Source organism: Vicugna pacos, chromosome 4 (assembly GCF_048564905.1).
Source record: "Vicugna pacos chromosome 4, VicPac4, whole genome shotgun sequence".
NCBI classification, from domain to species: domain Eukaryota; kingdom Metazoa; phylum Chordata; class Mammalia; order Artiodactyla; family Camelidae; genus Vicugna; species Vicugna pacos.
The window spans coordinates 59,262,508-59,288,639 of record NC_132990.1 but is presented as its reverse complement, the minus strand read 5'-3'; the positions used below and the strand labels follow the sequence as shown (position 1 = coordinate 59,288,639).

General features: G+C 44.8%; 1 protein-coding gene, 2 long non-coding RNA genes, 1 other non-coding gene and 1 pseudogene across 5 annotated transcripts; 2 read left to right on the top strand and 3 right to left on the bottom strand.

Annotated features, from left to right (window-relative positions):
- Positions 1 to 307: 307 nt before the first annotated feature.
- Positions 308 to 1,134, bottom strand: LOC116280257 (ADP-sugar pyrophosphatase pseudogene; annotated as a pseudogene).
- A 4,437-nt stretch (positions 1,135 to 5,571) lies between these two features.
- TRNAI-AAU (transfer RNA isoleucine (anticodon AAU)) lies at positions 5,572 to 5,647 on the top strand. Its single transcript has one exon. It is a non-coding gene; the product is annotated as a tRNA-Ile (tRNA).
- Positions 5,648 to 12,114: 6,467 nt separating this feature from the next.
- Positions 12,115 to 15,107, bottom strand: LOC116280341 (uncharacterized). Of its 2 annotated transcripts, XR_012072185.1 has the most exons (4): positions 14,731 to 15,107; positions 13,211 to 14,326; positions 12,958 to 13,049; positions 12,115 to 12,733 (listed from the first exon to the last, which is right to left on the bottom strand). It is a non-coding gene; the product is annotated as an uncharacterized lncRNA (long non-coding RNA). The 2 variants fall into 2 exon arrangements; XR_012072184.1 differs by lacking the exon at positions 12,958 to 13,049.
- On the top strand, positions 14,019 to 25,403 carry TXN (thioredoxin). The gene is made up of 5 exons (XM_006214779.4): positions 14,019 to 14,150; positions 18,356 to 18,460; positions 18,910 to 18,969; positions 24,598 to 24,663; positions 25,128 to 25,403. Exons 1-5 carry the CDS (start codon positions 14,127 to 14,129, stop codon positions 25,188 to 25,190), a joined length of 318 nt encoding a protein of 105 aa, XP_006214841.1. The 5' UTR covers positions 14,019 to 14,126; the 3' UTR covers positions 25,191 to 25,403.
- Positions 18,054 to 23,081, bottom strand: LOC116280342 (uncharacterized). Its single transcript, XR_004189686.2, has 3 exons — positions 22,791 to 23,081; positions 20,727 to 20,881; positions 18,054 to 18,521 (listed from the first exon to the last, which is right to left on the bottom strand). It is a non-coding gene; the product is annotated as an uncharacterized lncRNA (long non-coding RNA).
- Positions 25,404 to 26,132: the final 729 nt, after the last annotated feature.

Here is a 26,132-nt window from a genome sequence, read left to right as displayed (position 1 = left end):
GAGACTCTCTTCCATGCCTCTGGCCCCACTTCTGCAACACTGTCTACCAGCTGGTGTCAGTATGTTTCAGCCGAGAACCGGGAAGATGTTATGAACAAATACCGCAGCATGTGCAGTATCAACCATGCTTGTCATTCAACTGAGATGCTGAAAACGTGAACAGCCAGGCCCGTGTATGACGTTGTGGGTGACATCCCCAGCACCGCCTTGCCCCACTGGCTGACCACACTTAGGAGAGGCACAGGCTTCTTAAACTCCCCTCAGATTCAGAGAAATTAATATGTGAAAATAAGTGCGTTGGCAAGTTTTTACTTTTTTATTTACATTCTGCATAGTTTTTATTTTATGAAAAAGCTCATTTCAAATCTACGTTAAACTAAGCTGAATACAAAGTGTTGGTGAAGGAAGCCTGGGGGGAGGTGTCTCATTGACAAAAACATATGGGTCCTGTCCTCTGGCCTTACAATTTCAGGCAAGGCATTTCAAATGACTTCATGTTTGCATGTTTCAGTGCTGGAGCCCAAGAAGAGACTTGCCTCCATTGTCAGATGTCCATCAGCTCCTAGAGCATCAAGTCCCTTCTGCAGGTTGTTCTTTGGTAAAGAGATTACTCCCGCAATTCTCCATCCCCTGGCTTTGCCTTAGGTCTTGTGCTTTCAGCATCATCTCCATTAATAGTTACTATAGCGATGTATGTGGGCGGTTCAACACACCTGGATCTATAATTCAGTGGAGAACATCCAGCAACATATCCTTTTGTGGGGGGTAATTAAGTTTATTTATTTATTTTGGAGGGGGTACCAGGGATTGAACCCAGCTCCTGAAGCGCGGCTGAAGCGGGCTGACGTGACCATCCGGGACACCTGCAGAGAATTCTAGGCAGTAACCTCCCATTGGTGGGCGGAGCAGCTTCACCAGGATGATGAGCTTATAATGAAGAGTTCTTTGCAGCTCCGGGAAACCCGCCACCATCCTTTCCTGGCCGTATTTCACCAGCTCCCAAGCTCTTGTGTCACCCGTAGGAGCCATGTAAGTGTTTCCAGGCTTGACCCATTTTCCTTTTGAAATCAACTCCTCTGAAATAATAGACCGTTTGGTATTTTGAGAAGAACCTGTTGGTTCTTGGTTTTCCATTTTCAAACTGGTTAGTCTTTATAGTCCTTGGGCAAGAAGTTCACATCCAAGATGTGGGGGTGAAGGGAAGGGCACGCCTCTGGGGGAGGGAAAAAGAAGGGTGAGTCCCAGGCAGCAGCCTCAGGCGATATGGGGCTGCTGCTTCTCGATCTTAGGTTGCTGTGAGAATTAAGTGCGTTTGAATATACAAAGCACATGGATTACTCATCTGAAAGCCTGAGCACACAGTAATGAATCATCATTGTCTCCCAGCAGATATGATCACCTCTGCCAGGCAGTCTTTATCCTCAGTGTCCTTCCCTGGGGTCCCCTGGAAGGACCAGCTCAGCTGACATCGCACAGACTCAGCACAGCCCTCGATGAACTGAGTCGTCCATTCACTTTACTAATGGAAACAATCAGGAGTCGGGAGAAATTCAGGCTTTTTCAGCTGTGCAGCTGAGAGGTGTAACTCTCCACTGGAACGCCAGCGCCATGAGGGCAAGGATTTTTATCTACTTGTTCACTGCCATCAACCCAGTGCCCAGGACAGTGCTGGGCGCCTAGCAGGTACTCGCCACATTTAGTCAAATGAATGGCTGAATAACTCTGTAGATATTTACAAGAGTTAATAATATTAAGATGAGAGAATTCACACCGTGGAGATGACTCACAGCTGAATCAAGTGTAAAAAAGCCATAGTTGCCCTTTTTCTATGCCTTTAAAATATCCCAGTTTTATGGGACAGTTTTAATGGAAATAAACTTAGTAAGTCAAAGTTCTATGATTAATTATACTCTGCTTCCATTATAATTACGTATTGATCCAAGGCTGTTCGTGGAGCACCTGGCAGCTGTGAAAGAAAAACAGTAGCAGGTGTTTGGACTTAGTTCATGCTTGCTAACTAATTAGATGAGGATTTTTCCCCCTGGAAACCCGAAGCAGTTTTCATTTGGCTCCGAAATTGAAAGTCGGAACCCAGGGGCTTCGGCCAACTCTGTTTATCTCTCTTGCTTCTGGACCGGAAGATAGTCTAGCATTAAGATGCTTTTTGCAGATAACTAATGTTATTCATTAGAAGTCGGTTTTATAGTTTCGGTCTCAGCATTCTGACGATGCCAAATTTTACACAGCGGATGGACTAGAGTCACACTGTTACGGTTTGGATCATAGCTCTACCATTCGCCGGCTGTGTGACTTTGAGCATGTTAGTTAACATTTCTGTGCTCCAGTTTCAACATCTGTAAAATGGCGATAAGGATGATGTTTACATCACTAGATTATGATGACAATTAAACAAATAAATGCCTTGGACACAGTAGTGCTGTATGTGTTCCTTGAATCATAAAAATACTTTAATACTTTAGTTCCCAATAAAGTTTTGTCACTAACTGATTACGTGATCATTTAGGCACACAATCGAAGTTGTTATAAACAGGTTTATGTCAGGCTGATATTCACATGTGCCTAGTAAAAACAGAAAATGTGATTCCCAAATGCAGACTTGGTTGTGCTTAAGGGCGGTTTGGGTGCCGAGCGTCAGCTAAGCATTTTGGCACCCTGCAAGAGAAATTCACTCCGGCTACGTTAAGCAAAGCCACGAGGGAGGCCCCCAGAATCTAGCCTTAGGTAGGATGGGAATCTAGCATTTCCAGGGATCTCAGAAGCAGGCCCATGGAAAAATCCCTGTAGGAATGACTCCCATGATTTTCCCTCTTGCATCACCCCCCTAGACAGCTGAGTTCTTCTGAGAGAGTTTGATTGGCCTGAATCACCTGCCCACCCTCGGGCCTGGTGGGAGGGGGCAGGCGTGGCCCCTGGACGGCTGGTCCCAACAGGAGTACAATGAGTAGAGGAGAGAGTTATTCAGAGGAAAAGCAGGGCGTTATTACCCAAAGAAATGGGGAGGGTTGCCAGGCAAGCCAAAGCATCAGCCATCCACCCCATGAAGAAAGAAAACGGAGGGAGGAGAATGTTTTCTGAAATTCTGTTATGTTTGCACCGTAGGCCTTTCCCAGAATTTAAATGTATCTCTCTCGCTGAGAGGCTGGCCCAACCTCTCGGGGCATTCGCGCAAAAAGAGCAAGATCCTGGCAATCGTTATGAACTGCTTCTTTCCCTGGCTGAATGAAGCAGCTCTCCGGTTGTTTGTATTGCATTAATTTAAATACTAATCGTTGCCTCACATTTTCATGAGAGCAACAATTCCGAGTTTAATCAAAACACATCATGCTGAACTTTCAGAATTCAACAAATAAGTGGACAAAAATGACTCACATATTCATGAACCTTTTTTTTTTTCTCAGTTGTGTTGTTTTTGGCTATAAGGACCGTAACATCCAACTTGAAGCTGCATAAGCCAAACAAAAATGTCCTGAGGCACCTAACTGAATGTCCAGATGTCAGAGAGGCATTGGACGGGGGTGGAGTTTCACCCAGTGGCTCCAGCTCCTCTCCTCTGAAATCACCATGCTGCTTTCTGCCCTGTTCTCTCCCCATGTTCTTCATCTCAGGCCAGAAGCAAGATGGCTCAGGATTCCCAGGCCTCACAACTACACAGAACAGTATCTGGAGGAAGATGAGGTCACTTCTTAATGCAGATCGCAGGAATAAGGTAACGTCCCAGAATCTTCTAGAGAACTTTCTTCTTATCTCCTGGGCCCAGACTGGGTCATGTGCCCAATCCTGAAACAACCTTGGGCGTCAAGGAGACGCCATCTGTTAACTGGCTTAGATCTGGGGCCTTGAACCAAAGTGGCAAAGGGAGTTATATTACCATGCCTGGTTCCCAACTCACAGGCCACTAGACAACGAGGGAGGGAGAAAGGAACATGTGTTAAAGAGAAAATAAGGTAGGTATTTATCTTTTTTTTCTCCCCTAGTATCTGAAACTGACTCCTGCCCCACCCCTATGTCTGAGAAATTTAAGGTTTAGTGGAAGACAGAGGCATTAATGATATAAACCCCATCAGTTTTCTGACCTCCCTCTCAGCAAGAGCAGGGGCATATAACTGAGGCTCCACTGATCACACACCACTGTCTCGGTCAGGTTCTTTTTAGAACCCATGATGCAGAGAGCCTGGAAGCTCCTGGAAAATCCATTTGAGTGGCAGGTGGTCGCTGACTTCCAAGGACATCAGTGACACCAGCAATAATGGTACCTCCAGTGTGGGGCTGCCAGATTTAGCAAAGGAAAATACAGGAAACCCAGTTAAATTCAAATTTCAGATAATAAACAACTTTTAGTATAAATACTGTAAGTATGTCCCAAATAATGCATGGGGCATACTTACACATTAGACATTATGCATTGTTTATTTAAAATTCAAATTTAACTAGGTGTCCTATATTTTATCCTATAACCTTAATCTAGTGATGTCCAATTTCCAGTGGCAGCCAACTCCACCCAGGGATGTTTGGTATCAATGGCAAAAGGGTCCCCACCAGACTGGGTTTGTGGCTCGTTTTCAGTTGTGGTCCATCTGCTATCTCCCTCCCTTGCTTCTGCTCAGTTTCCAAAGTTCTGCATCATTGCCAGAAATTCTGTAAGAATAAATCATACAACGTACGCTTTGGTTGCTTGCTACTCTGAACCCTGATCATACAAACCTCAGCATCCACTACAGAAATGTGAACTTGTCCTTTGGCATTGATGTCAGTATGAAACATCAAGGGGAAGGGAACATTTTTAGAGCAGAAGTAGCATGGTACTGCCTTGTGAGGTCTGGGTCATAGGAGAGGAGGCTTCTTTGCAAGGTTCTGCTTTCTAAGCGCTTTGTCTTTACCTTAAGGAATTTCCTAACAACGTCTCCTGGTTTAACTAACCTTCAAGTGTAAAATGGAAAAAAATTCTGTAATCTTAGGTAACTTAAAAATTAAGGATTGCAAAAGTCTGGCATAGGCAAAAGCCCCTTTCCCTTTCCTTTAGCCCATCCTAACTAATAAAACTAAGCTATTTTCATATATAATAATCTGACTACCATTGCATTTAGCAATGTGAATATAACGAAAATGTGTAGTGTGAAAGGCATAATGCTTTTTGGATCCTAAATTGAACTGTACTCCTATTAACCTATTACATTCCAAGAATAATCTCTCTTCATGGTCTGAATTCCCTTTGGATTAGGGGCTGATACAAATTTACCAGTTGTCACCGGGGAGAACAGTGAAGCAGTTTAATTACGCTAGAGGTTATAGACTAGCTCATGGAAGAGGCATCTTGGTTCTGGATGGTGAAATTTGCTACCCTGCACACATGCCAGGGGATACTGGGTCTCTTGAGCTACTGGCTTATTAAGTGATGATAAAGGTTGTTTGCTGAGGTTGAACATGGTGTTTATAAGCTGGGCACAGCCTCTCCAGCCTTTTCCAGCTTCACTCCCTCACAGTGGGGACAGCTGGCATGGCTCTGGAAGCCAAATATGAAGCAAAGATTCTCTTCACATTTGACAATCCCAGGGGAGTGGTAATAGCTCAGTGGTAGAGCGCATGCTTAATGTGCATGAGGTCCTGGGTTCAATCCCCAGTACTTCCATTAAAAAAAAAAATTTGACACTTCCAAATATGACAGGCTACTAAAGCATAAGTGTGGTGCATTTTTTTTCTCACCCAGTAGTCATTCTTCTTTTCTCACACACCCTGATTTTCTCATGGGAAATTATTGCTCCCTACTATGTGAAATCCCAGAGAAACAGAGAAACCAAAGCCTGTCATTCTACTAAAGAAGCTAAGGGGTTCCCTGAAGGCTCCTTCCACAGGATCCTACATCTCACGGTCCCAGCCTAGCCATTCTGGCCATGTTGACTGGTCCCCCAATGGGACACAACAAAACCTAGACTGGGCCTCCAGAGGAAAAAAAAAAAAGGCTCTTTTTCACTGGATTTAAAGTGCTGGAAGATTAGGTTTGAAAGCGTAGGGGCCAAACCGCTACCACAGTGAAGAGGCTTGTCTGAAAACAGGGCAAGTCAGAGGCCAGAGAACCAAAGGATAAAAGAGAAACTGGGTCCTGGTGACATCACTTGACCTTTTGCATGAAGTCATGACTAGAGCTACACCTTTCCCTGGAATTGCCAAATTCCCCTTTTCTAGGTCAGTGTGGTTCCTGTCATTTGGGCCAGAGTTTAAATGATAGCTGGTTTTCCCCCTACGTGCAAGCATGAGACTGTCCAGAATGAAGATCGTCACAGCCAGGGCGAGGACCAAGGCCTCTGACCTCTGGGTCACTGTTGGGCAGGGTCTTATCCAACTGTAACTTCAGGCAAATCCCCTCACCTCTCTATCTCCTCCCCATCAAAGAGATGTTCCTACCTGCCCTAGAAACTCACGTGGCCGTTGTGGGGGTAGTAATGTGGAAGGAACAGATGTGGAAAGGCATTTGGCTACAACACTGTTCTGTGATGATAGTACTGTATTTGCTTTCTGAGCAACCTGGGAAGCTTTACCAAAAGAAACAACTCTGGAACGAGGCTTTTTTTTTTTTTTTTCCTCCTCAAAGGGCATAATTTCTTCCAAAATTGAAGAGTTTACAAGATAGATTGCCTTTTAATTCAGTCATCTTGCAGTTAATTTTTTGCTTCATGTCTTAAGTTTTTGGTGCTCAGACCATATTTCTACTAAGAGCTTATAGCTGTTTTCAGGTGGGAATGGCCAAAAGCAGAATATAATTATGTCTGTGGTCTATGACTAATTTAGATAATGTTCAGTAAGTGCTACTTCACAAAACCCTGCCCTCAGCGCAGGATTAAATGGAATTGGTACACTGGTTTGTTTGAATGGGTGAGGAGATGGGGCTGTTCTACCTTGTATGTTTCAGTTATCAGATTTCTCTAGAAAATCGAATGAATTTCTAAATGCGTTTCCAGAGAAAATGACTAAGTGTGAGTAACACCATCATTTCCTGTAAATGGTGAAAGGGTTAAAGATCAAAAGAGAGGGAAAAAACTCAAGTCCTCTGCAATTGTTTCAGAACTGTGTTAGCATAACTGCTACCGTAAAACATGCCATTTTGTTATTAGACAAAGTGTTTACTAGTTTCTGCAATCAAGAAGCGAAACAGAAAAGGACCTGAAGTAAGTAGAGATGAAACCCCCATCTCTCAGGCTCTTGTGTCTCTACAAGGAAATTTTGGCCCCAACAAGGTCTGATTATAGCCGCACATCTAAGTCTGTTTTCCAATCTTGTGGCCAAGGTCGGGATCTGCATTCTATTCAGGGAGCAATGAAAAGATAACTGAAGAGTCTCAGGCAGAGGCATGCGGTGCTCAGATGTCCATACTGATAGGTAAATGGATTACAGGGAAGCAAACATTGTAGCAGGAAGGTGAGTTACGAGGGTGTGACATGGTAAGAGATGACGTGGTCTGGACCGGGGCAGTAGCAGTGGGGGTAGAAATGAGGAACCGCCAAGTGCTTTACTGGAGTAGAGATATCCTCGATGAGCAAAACGAAGATGACCTCATATCCGATAAATTACTTGCAGTGATACATCTGAAACTGTTGTTGACTCTTCAATTCCCCTTTGCTGATAAAGATTCTAATGAAAGACTTACCCTGTTTTCCTGGGAGGAGGATCATGAGACAATATGGACCTCACAAACATGTGCCAAGTGGCAAAGATAAACAAAAGTAAGGGCCAATATAACAGAAAAATCCAACGAATGATGTGGTTATATCTTGGCTTGTGTCACCTTGACTGTACCCTCAAAGTTGCCAACATCAGGAATAATTTTGAAAGCACTTGTTAGACCATTAAATTACTTCTTTGTAGTCAAGTGATTTCTACATAGTTCTAGGATTAGACTTGCTGGACAACCATGTGCTTCAAATGAACTCTTACTACTTTTATGTCTTAAGGCTCCAACCAAGTAAAATTCTTTAGTGGGATCAGTCTCCTTCCCTTAAAGTTTGCCTGTTTGTAAGAATAATTGTTGGATTATTGATAGAGTGCCACTAAACACTGTGGCGCGCCAACATCCATGTAGGTAAAGAGCAGATCATTGAAAAGACATACTTCCTGGTGGATGGGTGGTTATAAATAAAGCAAGTTGTCTTCCGCACAAGAGTCAGGGTCACTTTTAGCTCTAGACCAGTTGTTAATGGCACCAGACAAAGATAATCTACCCACATTTTCTCTCTCTACCTTTTGGAGAGATAAGATTTCCAAAGTATGATTAGAGAAATTGGACTCATCTGGCTTCTACAGGAAGGGTTTTTATTTCATTCACAAAGTTGTAGAATCACCATTATCTAATTCCAGAATATTTTCAAGACCTCAAAAAGGAACTCCACACCTATTAGTAGTCACTCCCCATTCCCCACTTCCCCCAGTCCCTGGGAACCACTAACATACTTACTGACCCTATGGATTTGCCTATTCTGGACATTCCCAAAAAATGGAGTCATATTAAAAAGTGGCCTTTTCTGTCTGCGTGGCTTCTTCTACTCAGCTAGCCTATTTTCAAGGTTCATCTATATCGTGGCATGTATCATAACTTCATTTCATTTTACGGCCAAATAATTTTCCGTTGTGTGGATATCCCACATTTGGCATCCACTCATCAGCTGATGGACATTTGGGTTGTTTCTACATTTAAGCTATTAAGAATAATGCTGCTATTAACAAGTTTTTGTGTGTAAAAATATTATCAATTTCTTGGGTACATATCTAGGAGCAGAATTGCTAGATTATATGGTAACTCTATGCTTCATTTATTCAAGAATTACCAAACTGTTTTTCACAGCTGCTGCTCCATTTTTCACTTATTTCCACCGGCAGTGCATCAGCATTCCAGTTTCTCCACATCCTTACCAACACTCATTATTGTGCTATTACAGCCATCTTAGTGCGTGTAGAGTAGTAGCTCATTGTGGTTTTAATTTGCATTTCCATAATGATTAATGATGGGGAACATATGTTCATGTGCTTATTGGCCATTTGTCTATCTTCTTTGGAGAAATGTCTATTCAGAGCCTTCGTCAATATGCTAATGGGCTGTCGTTTTACTCTTTGAGTTGCAAGAAATCTTTACGTATTCTAGATCTAATCATCAAAAAGTTCCTCTGCTCCTCCCTGCAACACCCCCCCTCCACCCAGCATCATGACCACTGAGCTGCTTTCTGCCCTTCTCGATTAGTCTTTCCCATTCTAGAACTTTGTATGAATAGATTCATATGAATGGGTTTTTAAAGCATGGAGTCTTTTCTGTCTGGCTTCTTCCACTCTGCATAGTATCTCTGATATTCATCCACGTTATCATGTGTATAAGGAGTTCTTTTCCGTTGCTAAGGAGTATTCTGTTGCTAGGGCTATGTCACTTTTATTAGATATCAGTAGTAGCAGTTTTCACCTGTTCATGAACATTCAGGTTTAGTTTGGGGCTACTATCAATAGTCGCTATGAACGTTCATATGCAAGTCTTTGTGCAGATCTGGGTTTTCATTTCTCTTGGGTAAATACCTAGAAGTGGAACTACTGTACCATATGTTAATGTATGTTTAACTTCATTTAAAAAAAAAAAAGCAAAACAAAACAAAACCTTTCCAAACTGTTTTCCAAAGTGGTTGTACAATTTTACACTTCCATCAGCCATGTTATGGAAGTTTCTGGTTAATCTACAAACTCACCAACGTTTGGTGGTATCAGCTACTTAAATTTTACCAGTCTAGTGGGTGAAAAGTGGCATTTCATTGCGGTTTTAATTTGAATTTCCCTGATGACTCATGAGGTTGAGCATCTGTTTACGTACTTATTGGCCATTTACGTGTCTTTTGAGAAGTGTGTGTTCCAGTTATCACTATGTTTTTACCAGTCGTTCATCTTAGTATTGAGTTGTAAGAGTTCATTATATTCTGGAGATAAGCCCTTTGTTGGATAGATGCATTGAGCATACCTTCTCCCAGTCTGTGATCTACCTTTTCATCAAAACCAACAACAACAAAACCCAGTGTTTTTCCAAGAGCAGAGGTTTTAAATTTTAACGAAGTCAAATGTATTAGCTTTTTATTGTCTAGTTAGTGACTTCTGTGTCCTAAGAAATACCTGCCCCAAAGGTTGCAAAGATGATCTCCAACATCTTCTAGAAGTTGTACGGCTGGTTTTGTTGTAAGAAGTGAGATGAGGGTCATGTTCTTTCCTCCTCCTTCTTCATCTTTTTTTTTTTTCTTTCAGTAATGATATGCACAGGATTCTTGAAGGAGAAAAAAGAATCCGGAAGCAGCAAAGGGGAAATACCCTTACAGTTAGAGTTTGTAAATTAGCATAAGGAATGTTAGATATTTGTCACTGGTGAAACCAGGGGTATTTAAAGATATGTGAATGGGCTGGCTTGAAAACTGGGCTGACACTTCCTCCCCTTCAGGAACAAGGTCTAAGAGTTGGTGCACATTTCATGTGACCAGACGACCTCTCTGGATCTTGATTTTCTTCTCTGTAAAATGGGAAGAATATAAATCTATCTTCTAGGGGATGTTGAGATGAATGATGTGACACACCCAGTTTCAGGCCCGGCACTGAAGGACTGTTTCACGCTTTTATTTGTTCCTTTGCCTTCCATCTTCTTTACCATAGTATTTTGAGCTCCCAATTTTATACCACTTAGCATGTTCTCTTTTGTGTTTCTTCATTGCAACTCTCCTTCTAGACGGAGTCTTTAAGCTTAACTCATGCGGGGATCCCCTTGGAGATCCCAGGGCAAAACTGATCAAATCTTAGTGTCCCTAATCACCTGAGATGCTGTTTTAAAAATGCTGACTCCAGGGATCTGCCTCAAAAGACTGCGATTCCCTAAGTCTGTCCGGGTGTGGCCCAAAAATCTGCAGTATCATCAAGTAGCTTCAGCGATGCTGAAGGAGGCGATTGAGGGCCATACTTAGAGAAATCTACCATCTGAGAAAAGCTTGCTTCAGAAGCCCTAGGGCTGCATTTTCTTCAAGTCAGACCTGAACAAAGACAGCAAACCTAGTTTTCTAATTCCCCAGGGAGCCTCAGACTGAGCCGACCCGGAAACCTGAAGCAAGCTCATCACCCAGGCTACAAGCCTCTGCTCTTCCAGATGACGTAGGAATACCAATTTTGCCTGTCCAAAATGCATTTCCCCTTTCCTCTGGTAACCCCCTGGATTTTCCTCACTCCTGGTGGAAATGATTGGTTCAAGCAAAGCTGATGCCTCTCCCCTCCCACCCCTCCCCCCATTCAGGTCAGTGAAGGGCAGCATCCCAGGCAGTTACTAGAACCGGGAGAGGAGCGCTCTTCCTTCGGGGACACTAAAACAGTAGGGACCTAAGTCTGCAGGAGCCTGGACCAGGTGGAGACACTAGGTGGAGAGCCCACTGAGAATGAAACAATACCCACGGTGCTCCCAGGACATCTGTGGGCTCTGGAGTTCCCAGGAGTACGCGTTACTAATTCTTTTGTGTTGAAGTCATTTGAGTTGGAATTTCTTCTTAAAACTTAACGAGTTCTGACTAATGCGCAGAACCAGGCCCTCGCGCGACCTTTCCATCACCTTCTCTCCTCTTCTCGCCTCGACCTCTCAGTACAAACAGATCCTCCCTCACTGGGCTGTCCCAGCAATTCCTCCACACCTCACACTCTTCCCAGAATGTCATCTCCTGGCCACAGCTGAACTGTTAAGGACTAAGTGTCCCATGTCCCTGTGGCAGGGGACCTTCCTCTTTGGGTAGGGCCAGGTCAGGCCCACTTTTCTTTCATGCTGTGAGGGGAAAAATTCCTTTGAGACTGATGTTATAGAGCTCACTGTTCTGTACTAATTTCCTGATGACTTGATTCACTTAGGGCTGTTCTCAGGTCTCCCCTTCCACCTCTGCCATCGTTCCAGAAGGATTTCACCATTCCCTTCATAGCCTATAATCCGAGTTCATATGCCACTTACTGCGTACCAGGCATGGTTCTAAGCACTTTATGTATATTTTATCTCACTCAGCCCTTCCAATAGCATGAGGTATTATTATCCCCATTTTATAGATGAGGAAACTGAGGCACAGGAAGGCCATTTAGGCTTGTCTAGGGTTACCCAGCCACTCAGTGGGAGAGTGGGGATGAAGACCGGGAATCTAATTGCAGAGTCTGGCCTCTTAACACACATGCTAGCCTCCCAGTTCCCTGTTCTCTGTCATTGTAACAGCCCCCATATCTACTCTATGTTGGTCCAGGAAGGTGGAGCGGAGTCAGTACCTCCTCTAATTGTGTCACTGGATATTTGGAACGTCCTTGAAGAGGAGATGTCAGAGGGTGGACTGGATGGCCACTGGAGATCTGTACCTCTCCTTCCTACAGCACATTTATTGCCATCTCCCACATAAAATGTACAACTAACAGAGAGGCGCAGAAGCTTGGATGAAAGTTGGGCTGAAGATACAGCAGCAGAAAAGCCATGTTCTGCTCCTGGTACCCCACGAGGCCTCTTCTGTGCCCTACTAGTCCTTATTCTCTATGCAAAAGTTCCTCCTTCAGTCTAGGACTGTCCTTAGAACGTGTCCCTTGTCTACATCCTTACCCACAGCCCTGCGCTCCTCAACCTTCCAGAAACGTTGCACAGTAGGTTCAAAACCTCTGGTTTTCTTCATTCCCCTCTGAAAGCGCAGAGAGAAGGAAGCCAGGGACCCTAGGGAGAAGCCAGGGAGGAATGTCACCATCCCAGCCAATCACACCTAGATGCACCGAGAGCTGCTCCATCGGAAAATCATGCTCCACCTTCTTGCCCCAATTCATCCCACTCTTTCCAGGCATCTGGCTCTCATGCCTCTCTCCAGCTCAGCAGCTTCCCCACTTCTACTCCCAGCTACCCACAGGCCCTCCTGGCTTCCTAATGCCAGCTAGAATACGCACCTTTCCCAATCCCCAGTGCTCCAAACCCAGCCTGCAACAGGCAATCCTGTATCAACGCAAATGGCCTGCTTCTCTGTTCCAGGCTCTACCACCTGTAAGAAAAACTCACACACCTGTGTGTACTGGTGCCATTATAAATAAAAACCCTCCCAGCTCAGCATGCCTCACCCCCCACCCCCCGCCACCTCGACACCAAGCAGGACTAATTAGTACTAACAGCAGCTTTAATGGTAACTATTTTTTGAGCGCTTACCATGTGCCGAGCACTAGCCCCATCAATGTACAGGCACTTTATTTAATCCTCAAAATATCACCACCAGGAGTTAGGGACCATCTTGATGCTCATTTTACATAAAGGAAAACTGAGGGAACGGGAGTTCACGGTCTGCTCAGGGTCACAACTGCGTCACTCTGGCCACACTTAGAACCCACAACAGCAGTCTGTTCGGAGGTGCCCAGCCTGTCCCTTAAAGTGCTGTGTCACGCTGGAGCAGCAAGTTCACCAGTGAAAGGAGGAGGGTAGAGAAGAGAACCGTCACGGTAAATTCCGGAAAGGAGGGGCAGAGAGAGACTTCCTGGTAATCGTTACTCAGCACTTTGTGGGTTCGCGGGACTGGGGGCGGGAATGTGGCGGGTCTTTTCCAGGAATCCTATATGGCCTCTTCTGGAGCCTGGGCGCGTTCGATTGCGGCGTGGCCGGACCCTGCCCAGGTGCCTGTGGCTCTGGGGGTGGCCAGCCGCCTCCCCGCCTCCGCCCGCCGTGCACAGTGCACGCGCACTTTAAGTCCCCGGATGACCCTCCCCAACGGCTCCCTACTCCCAGCTAGGGTGCGGGCCGGCAACGCGGAAAGTTTCGGTCCCAGAGGGCTCCCTGGAGCTCCGCCCCACGCCCTGCCAGCCCCGCCCCAGCCCCGCCCCCCGCCAGACGGGGCCTCCCTGTCTGCTGCTCCGGGAGGCGGAGCCTAGCCCCGGTGCCTTGGCGGGCGCGGGAGGAGCGAGCGGGCGCGCCCCCGACACACGCACTCCGCGCGCGCGCGCGCGCGCCCCGCCCCGTCCCTCGTAGCTATAAAGGGAAAGCGGGCTGCGCCCTCCGCGAGCTCTCTGAGGTGTCTCGAATCCGCTTCCATCTCTTCCATCGTAAGGTCGCTTGTCAGACTCCAGCAGTCAAAATGGTGAAGCAGATTGAGAGCAAGGTACGTGCTCCTGGGGCAGGCCAGGGCACGGCGTGCAGCCTCCGCAGCTGGGGGAGGCGGTGGGCCGCAGGTGGGCAGGCCGCCCTTCCGCATCCCTAGGGGAAGGGGACGCGGCGGCTCGGCCCGGGACTGCGAGAAGCCTGGGCCTGGTCACGCCCGAGACGGTGAAGCATGCCCTGGAGGAAGGGAGGAGAGGGACAGGGCGTCCTGGAAGGCGGGGTCCGGGAGCCCAGGACGCGCGGGCTATCACGATCCCCCCATTGCGCCGCCGCCACCCCCGGCCTGGGGAGCCCCAGCTGGGTGAGGGGATAGAGGGATCCAGCCCTTGGCGCCCATTTGTATCCGGTCACCGGCCCGGGCAGGGAGATGAAGGGCTCCTTGGAGAAAGCCCAGGCCTGCTGGCCGCCACTCCCTCCCCGGGGAGAGGCATGATCTACCCCCGCTGGCTGGGGTGAGCTCCCTGGGGAGCGGATCGAGGCGGAGACCCCCTGCTCCTTCCATCACTGCCAGCCGGCAGCGATGACGCGGGCTGCATCCAGGCGAAGGGGGCGGTTCCGGGGTGGAGGCCCTCCCCTCCTACCTCGTGTGCACCGGCGCAAGGGGCCCAGGTGGCCGCTAGGAAGTTAAGTTCTGGCCGCGCCCTCCGGACTCCTCCTGCGGCGCGGGGCGTGTTTCCGGCAGCGCTGGCTTTGGAATGACTCAGTCCCCACGGCTGGGCCCAGGGGCCTCCACTGCCCTACCCATCTTGTGATTCACCCACGACCTGTGGGTTTCGCCGAAGCCAGGAGTCCCCCTGGGAGCAGCCGTACCCCGTGGTGTACTTGTCCTTTGAAGAGTGCCCGAGGCAATTGTTCCATTGCGAGAGTTATTACAAGTGTAATGCTCTCGTGCTCGAAAAACGCAGAGCCTAAACACAATGTTAGGTGTACTGTAGCCACTCAAGAGGTGGATGTTAAACGCAGAGCCAGAAAAGAGTGGGAGAAAATTGATGTTGCCCAAACAGTGGGAGACCCTTCGAAACCGTTTCCCCTGTGATACACTCCACCCCAGTAAAGCAGGGGAAAGGCGGGTCCTCGCCCCTGGAGTGCCCTGACCTGTTAGGTGCTGGGATTGACTTCGAAAATGGAACGTTCTCCGTTAATGGTCCCTTGTCTTACTGTTACTTTTACTATCAGAAGACATAACACAGCATTGTAGAAAATTTGGGTTGCTCCTGTTTCCTAGTAGTTGACATTTTATTTGTGTTTGCTGAGGGTTTCATTTGTTGTCTAATTTAGCCTGAACACTTTCCGTGTAATTAGAAGCTTTTTCTAATCATCTCAATATCCGGACACATTGCTGGTCACTTAGGCAGTTTTCGAGGCTCTCAGTGAATGTCTTTGTTCATAACACTTTGTACAGAGTTCATGCTGTTTCCTCAGGTTAGGGTCTTGTGCAGGTTTGGGTCAAGGGATGTGAATCTTCTAAGGCATGTTGAATGTCTCAAAATGCTCTTTGCACTCCCACCTCATCACGCTTCACGCTGACTTCTTCCCTCCAACGCTGGCCAAATCATTTGTAGGAAAAGTTGTCTTGCTCTCATTTGAGTATCGTTGATTGTTAGCGTCTCTGAATTTCTGTCCTCCCCACCTATGTTGATTGGCTAATTGTAGTCTGTTAAAAACCAGTCTGTTAATTGGCGTATCTTTAATCAATTTGATCTTAGTGGGATTTCTATTGGAATCATTTGTGTTTCACATACTTTTATTCAATAGTACTGAGTAGCAAGTAACAGTCTATGGGGGCTTGGGGGGTGGTCTTCTGCTGCGTCTAGTGACTTCATCAGTAGAACCTGTAAGAACCCATTAAGGGAGTGAGAAGATCTGAGTGGTCTACATTAGTTGTCTCACAATCCATTCACTACAGACAGAAAAGTGATTACTGGAGCACTTCTCAGCCTTTGTCTATTTTAGTTGTCATGGTTACAGCACCCTCCTCCCTTCATCAATGAGGAAATGCACAAGGGTGATGGGAAATTCATTACTCAGAAAAGGACCACCACCTGGAACCCAAAGGCCCTGATGATCAGTTGATCCTCAAAACCATGAACCAGGGTCAATCAGAAGTTAAACTAATTTGACTGTTACTTGTAAATATTGAGTACACTTTAGATTTTCATTCTGATGGATTAATGTTGTTGCCAGTGGCCATCCAAGACAACTCTGAGGTTTTGGCAGTTTAGAGCCACTGGAATCTGTTTCAGATACAAGTGGGGTAATGAACTGTAGATGTGAGGAAGAAGAAATCAAAAGTTTTCTAAGAGTGGTCGCTGCTATTTATTGAACTCCTAATGTCTATACACAGGCACTCTGCTAAAATGCTTTGTAAATCACTCTTACACTTATTGATTGCCTTTGGAATGCGTATGTTTAGGAAAAGGGCTCCTAGACTGCTTATTTATCTGCCCCCACCTTGTTTTCAGAATATTTGTCAGTGATAGGGACCCTTATCCATCCTCACTGGTAGCTTCTGGGAGCTAGAAATTGTGGTTTGCTTCTTAGCAGGAGAATCTTAACTCATTTCTGTTTTAGGCAAACTTAAGTATCCGGGGAATAGAATTTGTCATGAAGTCTTACATACACCAGGTTCTGTGACTCATGTTCAGTGAAGCCAGCGTTACTGCTGAAAGATATTCTAGTTGAAAGTAACCTCACCAGTATTTTCTGAGGGCCAGCCTTGTTCACAAAACCATGTATTCATCTGACCAGACGTTGTCATTCCTTATTTTCCAGTCTTGCCTGGATCTTGCAGGAAGGAATGGCTGGTTTGACCTACAAAAATCACATTAGGGAAGGCTTTGAAGGAAATTCATCTGGAAAAATGAGTGATAGTTTGGAAAAATAATTTCTATGCTTCCTACTCTCTGTGTACAGTGTGCAGGTCTGTACCTGCACGACTGAGGTTACAGAAGTCATACCGTTCTCGGGAACACCATTTGTGAATTGTTTCCCCTGAAAAACATAGAAGTAGAAATTAGAAATCTAAAGAAGTAATGTCAGAAGAATTCACCTTAGTGGTTTTTTTGTGCTTTAATAGTGCTTTACTTTTTCCTTCTTTCCTGGACCAGATCTGGTCTGATTCTCAGCTTCCAAGGTGTCAGTTTTTAATTAAGCCAATGTGACTGGCGTTTTTCCCCTTGAGGAACACCGATATAGATGTTTGTGTTTTGGGTTTCTCTTTCCGGCCCTGGTTTTGGTCAGCACCAGCTGACTAAGTGCGGTTAAAAATGAGGTTATTGTTGAGAAAAAAATGTGACAATGAGTGTGTATATGTCCATGAATGACTGAAAAATTGTGCTGAACACTGGAATTTGACACAACATTGTAAAATGATTATAAATCAATAAAAAATGTTAAAAAAATGAGGTTATTGTTAATCATAGAAGGTTAGGTTCCTAGGGTTACAGTAGCAAGACCATTGGTAAATTATTCAGAGAGGTTGGTGGTAAGGGAATTGATCAAATTTGCTGGTGGAATTTTATTCAACACCCATTGCTTATACAAAATAACATCTTAAGAAAATTCCCTTCATAAGGAACTAAAACTGTTTTTCATTTGGTCAACAGTGAGGGCAGAAATCAATGATAGGTAAACAGAATGATCTCAGTTCTGTAATCTCCATTTTAAAAAGTACAAGGAAATAGGCTTAAGGTCAACAGTGGTTAAGTGTAAGGATTTGAAGGAGGTCATTTTCCTTTTTTTTAGCTTTTGGGTAGCCTACCATAGACAGTATTAGCTTAATCAAAAAGTGTTTGTTAGTCTTTAAAAGCCCTTGTGTTTCATATGCAAAATTCTGTGCCTTTGTGAGTTACTCAGTTGACATGACCCTTTATCATTCCACCATTTAGTGACTATATACCTAGACTTGATGTGGAAATATTTTTAATACCAGTGTCTATTTTTATTTGCCATTTGTTTGCTTAGTATTTTACAAATATTTATGAAGATAAGAACAGTGATAGCATACATCATGCTTTCATTTTATCAGGTAACAACACAACACAGCAAGATTTCTGCAAACAGTGTGCTTTTTTTTTTTTTGAGTAAAAAATGGGCCCTGAAAGCAGGCCCTCCAGATTGTACCCTGTGTCACATTTGATCAGGTTTTATCAGAGCTGTTGGAAATAAATGTAACTTAAACACATGTTTTTCTCTTCCCCTTTCTAGTATGCTTTTCAGGAAGCCTTGAACAGTGCGGGAGATAAGCTGGTGGTAGTCGACTTCTCGGCCACGTGGTGCGGGCCCTGCAAAATGATCAAGCCTTTCTTCCACGTAAGTAGTGACCAACTTCTGCTTTTGTGAGCCGTTTGTGTTTGGGTCAGCGGTCGCGCAGCTAGGAAAGAAGGACAGGACAGTTAAAGCGGTTTGGCTGGGTGTTGTTGGGTCTTTGGTCTACAAGTAATAATAGTGTTACAACTTGATTTAAGGTTGACACATACAGCCCAGTGAAGACACTGGCAGAAGTTAATCTGGCTGTCTTCAGTGGTTTTGCTCTTCTTCAAGCTGAAACCTAGGCCTTATCTGAGGTTCAGGAATCAGAGTGGGTTATACTAGGAAGAAGTTGAGTCAGAGAGCATATCCTTTCTGTTTACTTGTCCCTCGTCTTAATATTTGGATCTTCAGTCCCTACTTTTAAGTTTTCATTTAAGAAGCTTGAGTGTGTTGACTGCCATTACCCAGGGCTCAGTCTTGGTAAATTTTTTTATTTTGAAATTTTCCAGTCTCTCTCTGAAAAGTATTCCAACGTGGTGTTCCTTGAAGTAGACGTGGATGACTGTCAGGTACGTGGCTGAACTTTGGGATACGGCTGACCTTCCCGCATTGGCCTTTTTCTCTGAATTGCACAGTGCTTGTGTTCATAGATAGAACTACAACCCGAGCTTAAAAGTGTATTTCAGAAGAACAGGTGATTTTGCGAATTATGAGCTTCATCTTAGGTATCAAGAGCTATTTCTGTCACATCCTCAGCTAAAATGGCCATCCTCTTTACTAGTCACCTGTCTTTCTAAAAGCCCACATATTCTACCTAACATGCAGACACACTCAACAGATAAAAACTGAAAAGTCCAAACACCAAGGTGCCAGACAGTTGAGGAGAATCTGGGGGAACACTCCAAGGCTGGTTTAACTAAAGTGCTTGTTCGGCACTTCGTGTGCCAGGGACACTGTTCTGTGTGCTGCACACATATTGACTGATTTAATCCTTGGTCTTACCATGCCCATTTTACAGACTTACGTAAACCCAGAGAGGCTGGCCACGGAGTTAGTTAGTAGCAGATCCAGGATTTAAATGGGTGTGGGTAGTTTTGCTCAGCCCCAGTGGGGCGGGAGGGGGTTACGGTGTGAAGTGGTAACAAAGGCGCTGGACCCAGGTTCCAGTCCTGGCCAAGTGACCTCTACGTTAGGCTCATTCTCGTCTCTCTTGAGTCTAAGACCAGCTCTTCATACTTGCCCACCAACCTTGTAAGTTTGCTTACTCACTATGCAAACATGGAATGCCTACTAAAGGTCCAGAAGGGTCTATACAGAGGGGTGTGTGGCACCACCTGTGAGCACCTCCCAGTACCAGATTGCTGCTTCTCAGCACATTTCTCTACTCGACCCATCCTTATTTCCTGTCCTAAGCTTCACATCTTCTCTGGGAATCCTCCTCCAGCTGCCCCCTTTTACACCAGACTAAGTAAGGTAGTTGCCGGGCTTAGATGAGATTGATCTCTGTCAGTTTCTTGGGCTCTGGAGCCCTCTCTTGTTCACCTTTGTTTCCCCTCCACCTCGCATGCCTACCTGCATGAAGTAGGTGCAGAATGAACGAGTCTGTATGGTTGTCAAGTTATTCCGATGTGTCCCAGTAAGTACGAGTAGACCACATGTGTTTGGGGGGGAAAATGCACTCCCTGTTTTAATCTAATATAGGCTAATTTTTTCTAAATGGTCACCTTGGCCAGGTGAAAATGGCACCTGGGAGGGACTAGAGAAACTGGTACTGAGCCTTTCTGGGAGGTGAATCAATTTTTATATGGAAGCCCTAACATGCTCAGTGCTACACCAGGCCCTTGCCTGCGTTATATCATTTAATCCAGAGAGTAACCGTGAGAACCGTTTTTAGTAGCACCCCCACTGAACAGACAGGGGGACTGCAGCATGGAAGGAAGAGAGGTCGACTGAGGGCAGAGCCTGTGGAGTTGACTCCTGAACCAGGACAGCTGCTGTCTACCTTAATCCGAGACCCTTGGGGAGTAGCTGTGCAGAGGCGGCCCCGGCTGCTAGGGGACAGCTCCTCCTCCTTGTCTAGCTGGCACCCTCATCGGCACCCTGAAAGTGTCTAAACCTCTGGACCTTGAAGTGACCCTCTCACAAGTAGGAGGCGGCCTTTCACTTTGAGCAACGTATGGGCCTTTTTTCTCTGAATACCTTTAATGACCACTATTACACCATCTAAATTGCCTTACTGATCTTTTGCAGCGTTCAGAATTGAACTAATTCCAGAACCCTTTGGTCACCCCATACCCGTAGCAACAATCTGTCAGCCCCTACTCACCTGGCCACGCAGCAGAATTAGCAAGGCAGGTAATGCAGACAAAAAGCAGCTCCTTATCAAGCAGCAAGTTGTTTTTCCCCATGGAGTTTATGAATTACATGAGCAGATCTGCTTGCTTTGGATCTCTATAGGTAAACATCCCCTCAGTTATGGCTCTAAAAGAATACAGGTGAGGGATAAAAATGATATCGTTCTCATTATTTTGAGTATTAGGTCACTATCATTAAATAGATGGAATGTTTTAGAACTCAATTTTTTTAAAAAAAAATTTATACATATAATTCCTGCCCATGAACTGCAGACCCAGGGCACTTAATAGTTATAGGATCTTTGGGGCAGGCAGCATCCAGTTTTAACAGAAGAATCTCTAAACACTTGGGCTGGAAGAGATTCTCTTGGTGTAATAGATTCAAATGGACATATAATGTATATACAAAAGTTTTTTTTTTTTAATTCAGAGAAATAGGAGCACAAGTTTTGAGAACAGTAGACTGATCTTATTTCCGTAACAGCAGGCTCTGCTTCCAGCTCTACAGGGAATGATACTTATAAATTAAAAGAAACAAAGTAATTTAGGCCCGATAGTTTTGCAACCTTTAAAATGCCATGTGTTTCCATTTGGTTAGAGGAGCCAAGGATGCATTCAACAGAGACAGCAAGAGCAGGCTTAAAGTTACTCTGGCTCTATGGAGCGCTAAGCTAGGAACTACCGGAAGGAAATGTAGTAAGGTAAAGTGTAGTCGTGGTGTAGACTCACTAATAAAAAGCTGAGATTGGGCAAAACTATAGGATGGAGAACAGATCAGTGGTCGCCAGGCGCTGGGATGGGGAGAGGGTTTGACCATAAAGGAGCTGCTGACGAGGCTTTGGAGGAGGGAGGGAGGAGTCCTGTAAACTGAGGATGGTGGTGTTTATAGGACCATAACTTCTGCACTGCCCAAAAAAGTGAATTTTACAAGTCTAGATTGTTTACCCAAAAAGGGGGAAAATGGGAAGAGGGGGTGTTGTCAGGGAGTGGCAAGCTTTCTGTTTTTAAATGAGGAAAGTGATTGGATGAAGAATGTTTTTTAAAACCTCAAAAATAACAATTAGGATTTTTAAACTATGTACGCCTTTCAAAGCCCTACAGGAATGGGCAAATTAGTCCCTGGAACAAGTACTAGAAAACAAAAGGGAAAAAAAAAAACATTAACTTGAGGCAGTTGAGATGAAATATTAGTTACAGAACTGCTAAGCTTCACTGAGGTCCCTAAAAGATTTTACTAGATGGGTGGACTGTGTTCCTGGATGTGGACTCGGTATTATTAAAATGTTAGTACTCTCAAAGTCGTCTCACTTTAACTCAATCTCAATCCAACATTTTTGGGAAATTGATCTTTCTGAAATAATGCAATATTTTTTTTTTTTCCCCTGGAACGAATCTGAGTTGATTCACAAGGACGCGTCTAAGTCTCAAATTACCTAAAAGCCCAGTGGGGAGGGGGAATTCAGTTATGGTACAGAATCCTGTGTCACCTTGAAAAATCACATTCACACCCAGTGAGAGAATTCTTAACGCTCTAGCTCAGAGTTTACCATGTAAAACACTTCACAGCAATTTTAAGACATAAAATATATGAACGTGGTTTAAGAAACACTTAGAATTTTTCTCCAAGTATTGACCCCACTTCTGAGCATTTATCTTGTTTCTAGTTTTTTTTGGGGGGGGGGTTGTTTTTTAAAGGACTTATTGTAAGTTAAGCAGTTGTACCAACACAGCAATGCCGAGCTCTGGCGTGGTGGGGTATGAGGCACCCGGAATCAGAACAGTGATTAGACTATCATTTCTAGTGCTTGGGACCCTCTATCTTCTGCTGAGAAAGCTTTGGGAGTAGCTTTTTCATCTGAAAGTTGTGATCAGCGTCCGGGTCCTGTTGGCTTGCATGCCTTCCCGGGTGATGCAGCTCAGTTGCACCCCCGTAAGTGGCCACGATTAGAAGTGGGGAGGGTTAGCTCACACCTTTCCAGACCACTTCCACTTTCCTGCTCTTCCCCTGTGGGTATAAAAACAAAACCAACACCCACCTCTGAGGCTCCTGCCGACTGCTTGTATGAAAGATGGTATCCAACTGGCTGCTTACAAGTACCAGGAAGAGAGGAAGGGACCACGGTGAACAGCTGCTCTCCTCAGTGCTGGGGTGTCCAGGCCAGTGTTCCCAAATACTCCAGTTCAGGAGGTATCTGTTGGTGGGTAAGCAATTCAGAGTTTTTAAAGCCTTACAAGAGCCAAGCCTAATGTCTGGACCAGCTTCAGCCCCCTAGACAACCAGTTTTCAACCTTTTAGCTAAACCAGTCCCTCTACCCTTCTAACTCATCATCTGGTTTCCTGCTACTCATCCACAATTCGTCCAGAACATGACATGTGCAGCTCGTAGTTACCTGTCAGCTCTCCACCCCATCGTCCATCTCGATGCTCACACTACAGGGGAGTCGCTGCAGTTATAAATTGGTACAACTCAAATTTTATGATCTTCATTTTGATGGTCTTGTCACATGTTCTTATCTTGGTAGTTTCCTTCCTGGTAACTCTTGCTTTCAGTGAGTACTCAGTGCCCGGAACAACATAGCAGGCATTCCGTGTATAGCAGCCATTTTTATTCCAGCCATTATTGCCCCACGCCTCTTCTTACCAGCATTTACAGAAACCATTCCGTGTATAGTAGCCATTTTTATTCCAGCCATTACTGCCCCACGCCTCTTCTTACCAGCATTTACAGAAACCATTCCGTGTATAGTAGCCATTTTTATTCCAGCCATTACTGCCCCACGCCTCTTCTTACCAGCATTTACAGAAACCATTCCGTGTATAGTAGCCATTTTTATTCCAGCCATTACTGCCCCACGCCTCTTCTTACCAGCATTTACAGAAAACGTCAGTGTTATCGGGAAAGAGCTTGTCAACAGTAGTGTCCTCCTCCCTTCCTGCCGGGCTGGTGGCAGCACACACACAGACTCAAAGATATAAAACCACACTTCCAGTCTCAGAGGTGGGGGTGAAGCAAGGCTGGCGTGCTCCCATTTACTGGTGGCTCATCCTCGGGACCGCTTGGGTTCCTGTGGCCCCCACTTCCCAGTCCCAGCCTGGAAGCCCCCATGGTGTTTCGAGCTGACCTTCCTTTCCTGGGAAAGTTCTTTGGTTTCTGTGCTCTGACTCTTGGGGGTTCTGCCTCCTTGTTTGCTGTCCTTTGCAGCTTTTGGCTGCTTACGTGCTGCGTGGTTCTGCATTTCTTTCCTGACCCTCTTGAGTGGCAGGCTGATGGGTTCAATCCCTGATGGACCTGTTCAGCTGAAATTCTTGTCCAAAGCAAACCACTGTCATGGCATTCCGCCCCACCCCCACCCCCCGCCCCGCCCCGCAAGCTAGTGTGAGCGAGTTGTTGGGAGTGAGGTGTTCTGAAACAAAAGCAGAAAAAGCAGCGTGGAGCTGTCCCTGTGGATGACCATGACTTTGTTATTCTTGAACAACTCCTTTACAAATAAGTTGACGTTCCTCTCACCAACACTAAACTTTAGCCTTTGTGACCATCATCTCTGTCCCTACCCCCCTCCAGTAAAATACCTGATTAAACAGTTTGAGCTGCTGTCTCGTGTCTGGTGCTAGCCTCTCTCGAAAAGCGGAGTACATAGTAATAATTTTAATTAGTATAACCAATTTGGCTTTTGTGCTGCCACTGTATTCATTTTATCATTATATATTTAAAAAAGGAAAATCCTAATGCTGAGTTGTGGGTGTGGAACAGAAAAAAGAATCTGGTTTTAGCCATGTCTGTCAAAGCTGAGCACTCATGGTCCTGTTTTTACCCTCTCCCTCTCTATCCCCCTTTCCCCCAGGATGTTGCTTCAGAGTGTGAAGTTAAATGCATGCCAACCTTCCAGTTTTTTAAAAAGGGACAAAAGGTAGGTACATCTGACCTTGAGGAAAAACAACCAGGCAACAGGAAAACACGGTGTATAAATGAAGAACCCGAGATGACTTCTCCCTCCACACTGGGGAGCATGTCCCCATTTTCTTCTTTTAAGAAAATTTAAATATGTCGTTCTTCATTGATTAAGAAGTCCATAATGTGATGTCTCATTGATAAGTGATGTGGTTAAAACTAGCACTAAATCCCTGTGATTGGTGCTTCATCTTTATATCAGAGTGCATTCATCTTTAAGAGGTATTTGTGTAAAAAATTATATTTGAGTTTTGACTTTTGAGAGTCTTTTCCTTAGATTTTGTTTTTAACTTCAAAGAACTGGGTGTTATCCATGGGTATTAATTTTAAAATATGTCCTCTCTCCACCCCAGTGATCATCTCTGACACACAAAATAGGGGTGCAATACTACATCTAATGGCAATTCAATATTCTTCCCGCAGGTGGGCGAGTTTTCTGGCGCTAATAAGGAAAAACTTGAAGCCACCATTAACGAATTAATCTAATCATGTTTTCTGAAGACATGACCAGCCATTGGCTATTTAAAACTTGTAGGTTTTTTTTATTATTATTTACAAAAAGGAAAAATCAAGTATGAAAACTATATGCCCGACTGCCATCTGATAAGTGACAATAAAATATTAACTGTACCCTTTTTAAAACTGCCTGGTGTCTTTGAATAGTTTTCAAAATAAATGAAAAGTGGCCATTTGATGATATTTAATGTCTTAGTTATTTTCATATATTCTTGATCTCTTTTTAGTAACTTTGTAGACCACTGATTCCTTGAAGAGTTTTAGTATATTTCTGGAAAAACCTTGGGCGATGCACAGATAAGAGACTAGTATGTTAAAATTCTGTGGGTTTTTTTTTTTAATCCTTATGAACAGAAAATAGTATTTTGTTCTAGTGTGCAAATCTCCCATGCTCTCTTTGAGATTCCTGTCCCAAAGGTTATACTGAGCTGCCAATTCTGCTAAAGACTCTTATTCTGTCAATTAGGGATTCTTCATAGGCGGCACACAGGGGAGTTCCTGCAAACATTACTGTGGGAATTTTGATTCTCTCGAAGTATCTGAGAAATTGGTTTTATAGGCCAGACAGAAGTTCCAACCCAAGTGGTCAAGAGTGTGGGTGTTACTGTTTATTTCATTCAGAGAACATTGTGTTCTAGACACAGCAGAGGGCTGGAAGAAGTTTTTTTAATTTGTATAATAATGTCAGAGTTAATCATACGCCCCTCACCATTCTTATTTAATCTTTGCAACAATCCTATGAAGTAGGTACTGTAAAACCCAGTTCCCAGCAAGGAAACAGGCAAAGAGGTTAGTAACTTCCTGGATCACACTAGTCAGTGGAGGATCTGAGATTCAAACCAAGGGGGTCTGGAGTCTGAGTACGTGTTCTCAGCTGCTACACTGCCTCTCGGTGTAACCATCTGAATAAAC